General features: G+C 40.6%; 1 protein-coding gene across 1 annotated transcript in view; it reads left to right on the top strand.

The window, feature by feature from the left end:
- The first annotated feature begins 1,206 nt into the window (after positions 1-1,206).
- Positions 1,207-4,696, top strand: part of LOC106817431 (uncharacterized protein C11orf98 homolog) — a 9,701-nt gene continuing 6,211 nt past the window's right edge. The window contains exons 1-3 of the mRNA XM_014822095.1: positions 1,207-1,423; positions 3,283-3,413; positions 4,183-4,280. Coding sequence (XP_014677581.1) covers positions 1,385-1,423; positions 3,283-3,413; positions 4,183-4,280 — 268 coding nt within the window. The 5' untranslated portion in view covers positions 1,207-1,384. The remainder of the gene's footprint in view (positions 1,424-3,282; positions 3,414-4,182; positions 4,281-4,696) is intronic.

Raw genomic sequence — 4,696 nt, 5'->3', positions numbered from 1 at the left:
TTGAACGATCCCAAGGGCTTATTGCGGGATTAGCTTTGTAAAGGGGGGCCTATTTGCTCCCGTGCGGGCCCGCTTTAGAAGTTGAAAAACACCCCCCTAACCCGCAAAATTTGGAACGCACATGGGGTAATACCGGCATATATAGTGACCCCCCCCGGGCCTGTCGCCATCTTGAAAACAACTTCCTTATCTTGAACAGCCTCTGGAGCTTGCGCGCTCGCGCTCGCTCGCGCAGTGTCGTTCAGAAGGCGAGCGCTCTCCTGAACATGCCTCTGTAGGTACTTCTTGCCGCGCTGTGACGTGAGTCGCCAATCCTGCAAGATGAGAACGTTGTCTGCCTCCTGGCTGGCCTTCACTCCTCCGAATATCGACGCATTCTGCAGCATGTCAGACTCTTTCTCTTGTCGGGAGAATGGGAACATAAAAAACAAAAACAACATGCATCCTGAGTTGTGTTATTACTACATAGGCACCACAAATACGCAGACAGCTGGTAAAAATAGATCTGAATATTTGCTCAAATACCGTGGCATTTGAGACTCTATAAGCCCTACATTCTCTTTTCTCGCCGACAAGTTGTGTGCTGAGCTCTTAACTCCCACCCCACCAGGTTCTTGTCGATGTGCAGGTCTGCTCATATATATATAACCTCGATAACCTCATAAGTGTCAATCTTTAAAAGTCCTGGGGACTATAACGAAGATGGAGAGAGAAGTGGATCAAGTTGGTAGATCCACACTGCGGATCGCAGTGGAAAAGGTTGTAAATTTGCCATTCACTAAGGATGAAGGCAGTGAATTCCAATACGGAATCACAGAGACAAAGAAGAAAGAAGCTAAACTTAAAAGGATCCTTAGAAGTTTGTACATGCCGAAAACAGTGAACACGCTCAGATGAGCGGGTGCAGCGAACAGGCTTTATTAACTTAAGCAAGAGGCTTGACCTTGTGTCAGGCTTCATTATACAAACATATGTGTTCGTTTTGTATAATTATGTAAGTATTATATAATGTATAATACATTGTAATGTATAATATAATGTATAATTGTAATGTCATTGTATAACATGTGCTTGTAATACTTTGTATAATATTATATGTCTTATATCTATGGTCTGCAGAGCGACCAGCACCAGAACCGGAACCGGAACCGGAACCACGCTGACTAGCCACAGACTAACGGATGGATACACTTACCGCCACGTCTTGTCGTCTACGCAACCCTATTTCCGCTAAGCGTGACTGCATGTTTACGTCGCACATCTTCAAGATCTTCATTGTCTTTGACTACCAGTACTACTACTACTAGGCATTTACACATTAAAACATTTACAAAGCAACTAGAATCGCATATCCTGTACGGGTTGATTTAGCAGATATAGCGCTATGGGGTTACACTCTAAATGTTGCAATAGGCCAAAAACGGTAAGTTCTAAAGTTAAGGGTGGCCAGTTCGGTTCAAGGATAGAGAACATGGTCATGGGTACCAATAAAACCAATGTCATAATTACATCAATATAAATATAATATTATATCAATATAATAGGTTAGGGTTAGGGTTAGACACATTGGTTTTATTGGTACCCGGGCCATGTTCTCTATCCTTGGGCCACAAGTTCTTACTTGAATACTTCGATACTTGTTCAGTTGTTCAATGTTGTAATGTCAATCATGTTGTATTGTAAATTTAATGTTGTAATGTTGTAACAAGTTCTAATGACGTAATGTTAGGGTAGGCCTGTGGCAAAGGCTATCGCACTAGAACTATTGTTAGGGTAGAGCCTAGCACAGCCTCAGGCACTTGACTTAAGCATTTTAATAATAAAATGATGGACTGTAAACACGAAATGTATTGTATTTACTACCAGTACTAGTAGCGCTCATAGGGTCTATGTCCCCCAGGGTACGTTCCCGCAGTACCCCGGGGGACATAGACCCTCTCAGCACTAGTAGCAGTACCAAAGTCTTCCAAAGTATGTTTCTCTACTCTCTTCTCTATCATTAAATTGATTAATAAGTAATAACTTTCTCTAAATGTCGTTCAAATGTTTCTGAGCCTTCTCTACAACACACAAGTTTGGTAAACATCAGGTTTAGCGTCGTAAATTAACTTGCAAACGCCACCGCCAGATGGCGCTACGCGGTCTATCGGCGTTTCGGGCGTATCAGTCGAACATCGTCAGCACTCTCGTAGTTCTGGTACAGGGTAGCGAAGGAGCAGTGTAGGGAGGGGGAGGGGGAAGGGAGGGGGAGGGAGGAGGAAGTTTAGAGTAGTACTAGTAGGTGGAGTAGGGAGAAGCTAGTGAAGAATGAGGAAGGGGAGAAGGGAGAAGCTGGTGGAGAAGGAGGAGGGGAGAAGCTGGTGGAGAAGGAGGAGGGGGAGAAGCTGGTGGAGAAGGAGGGAGGGGAGAAGCTGGTGGAGGAGGAGGAGGGGGAGAAAGAATGAGGAAGGGGAGAAGGGAGAAGCTGGTGGAGAAGGAGGAGGGGAGAAGCTGGTGGAGAAGGAGGAGGGGGTGAAGCTGGTGGAGAAGGAGGGAGGGGAGAAGCTGGTGGAGAAGCTGGATTCCCTAGCCCAAGATGAGAGGAAGTTAAATAAGGACAATTATGTCAGTGTGGTGATGTATTCAGGTAGTAAAAATGATGGCTAGATACCAATGTAGCCCTTCACTTGCCCCTCAGGGCTGCATGTGAGCAAGAGTAATCAATAGTAATAGTATATGACAACAGTGGAAAACAGCAGTGAATCTTTGCAGCATGGCAGACTATCTGGTGACTGCTGTTTAAATCAGGCATGGCTGTGTGTTTGTGTTTTCATTCATTTGTGTTTGATAAGCAGCTCAATCTGCCAAGTTATGGTAAGTCGCATCTGAATGGAGAGTGACAGGCTAAAGTCAAGAGCGCATTTATTGATTGTATCGCAGGCTGCAGCTTGCCAAGATGTAAAGATTCATTGTCATTTTCCAGCATTGTTTGGTTCTACTGCCTTGTTGCAGGAGCAAAAGGACTAGGTGGTAGAGCTATAAAAGGTAGACCTGATCTAGTCAATAATGAGCGCGACGAGAATCACGAGATGTAGGCTGAGAGACCTAATATTCATAGTCTGAAATGCCAAATCTGTTTAAAACTGCTCAACCAAATGCTTGATCACTTAATCAAAGCCATTGAAACACATTCAGTGATTTTCAACAAAGTTATTAGCATTGTCAGTGATTGGATCTGTTGAGAAAAAATGCCTGATTACACGAAGCGTAGGTGATGCTTGCAATTTTTTTTTTAACTTTCAGCTATTGCAAAAAAATCCAAACAAGTTACATAGACTAAAGAAAGCCGAACGAATAAGACAACAAGGTGGACAAAAACAGGCAGGAATTCTTGACATTGGACTCGTAACACCTGGTATTTTCAAGAAAAGAAGGTATATATTTATCCTAATTGATTTCACTAACCTAGTAAATTGCAACTGGGGTTATATATTTTACTACTATAGACCCTCATTAGCTCTGCAATTGTAAGCTACCATGGTCAATAATTTCTGTCCAAGTTATGCAGGATAAATAGATTAGATGCTCCTTTACTAAATTCAGAGGCCCCTAACTCAAAGTTTAATGCATATTTTCTGTTAAGGCAGATTTAAATTATGATTCCAAAAACCTTGAATTTTTGTTTGCAGCCTACAGGCCAAGGCCATATATTATTCATTGATTTAATAAAATAAGGATTGCAAAATCTATATCTTACTATTATGTATTTTCAGTTAGGTTATGCTTTTGTGATTACCTCCTGGTCTGAAAACAGCAGAATAATTATTTACGTAACTCAAATTTCAAAAGCATAACTTCATAAGGGTGCAGCAGTTGTATGGTGTCATGGCAGCACCCATCTATGATAATTTATTTGTCTGTCAAGTGGTATTATTTATGAGTTTCTATCGCATACATTATATAAAAAACATTATTAATAATACTCGTACATCTTAATAAATTTTAATTAATGTAATTATAGTGCTGAATCAAATACTTGTTCTAATCTTATTTGTAGTGCAGTAATATCGTGTGTTACAAAAGTAAGTGTGTGTAACGAGAGCTGCTGTAACATGGGGTAGGCCTATTACTGTGCATTTATTTCCTATTCATATCATTATTTGTGCAATGCCATAGTCAATCATGAAAGTTTTCTTTCATAAGGACAAATCCAAGAGCTAATATCACTCTGTCTGGAAAGAAGAAGCGAAAGGTTCTCAAACAACTGAAACGAATGGCTAAAGAAAAAGAGGAAATGGAAGGTATTTAATTATTTTAATTATGCTGGTAGAAGTGTTCAATGAAATATTTACATGCAAATAATGTGCGTATGTTGACGTTTGCATACAATGAACATGTATCGTTGGATTTAAAATACTGGGGTTTCTATATATTCTTAAAACTTCACACGGCCTCATTTAGAGACATTTGACATGACACAATCTGGACAATCAAGGTAGCCATGTAGTTTGTATGGTTACAGTGTTTTTAAATTGCATAATTCAAAGTTGCTAAGGTACCTGTGATAGAGTACCATGTATATATAATCAAGAGCTAATAATACCTAGAGTGTACAACGGAAAAACGGGAAAATAGTGCTATTTCACGACATGATTATTCTACTTTGCCTGCGAGTCTAGAATAATTTTATGGTACTGCATTAAGCAGAATTCTTTGC

The sequence above is a fragment of the Priapulus caudatus genome, unplaced genomic scaffold (assembly GCF_000485595.1).
Source record: "Priapulus caudatus unplaced genomic scaffold, Priapulus_caudatus-5.0.1 Scaffold1723, whole genome shotgun sequence".
Lineage (NCBI taxonomy): Eukaryota > Metazoa > Priapulida > Priapulimorpha > Priapulimorphida > Priapulidae > Priapulus > Priapulus caudatus.
The sequence above is the reverse complement of the archived record's forward strand: the minus strand, read 5'-3'. Positions and strand labels throughout refer to the sequence as shown.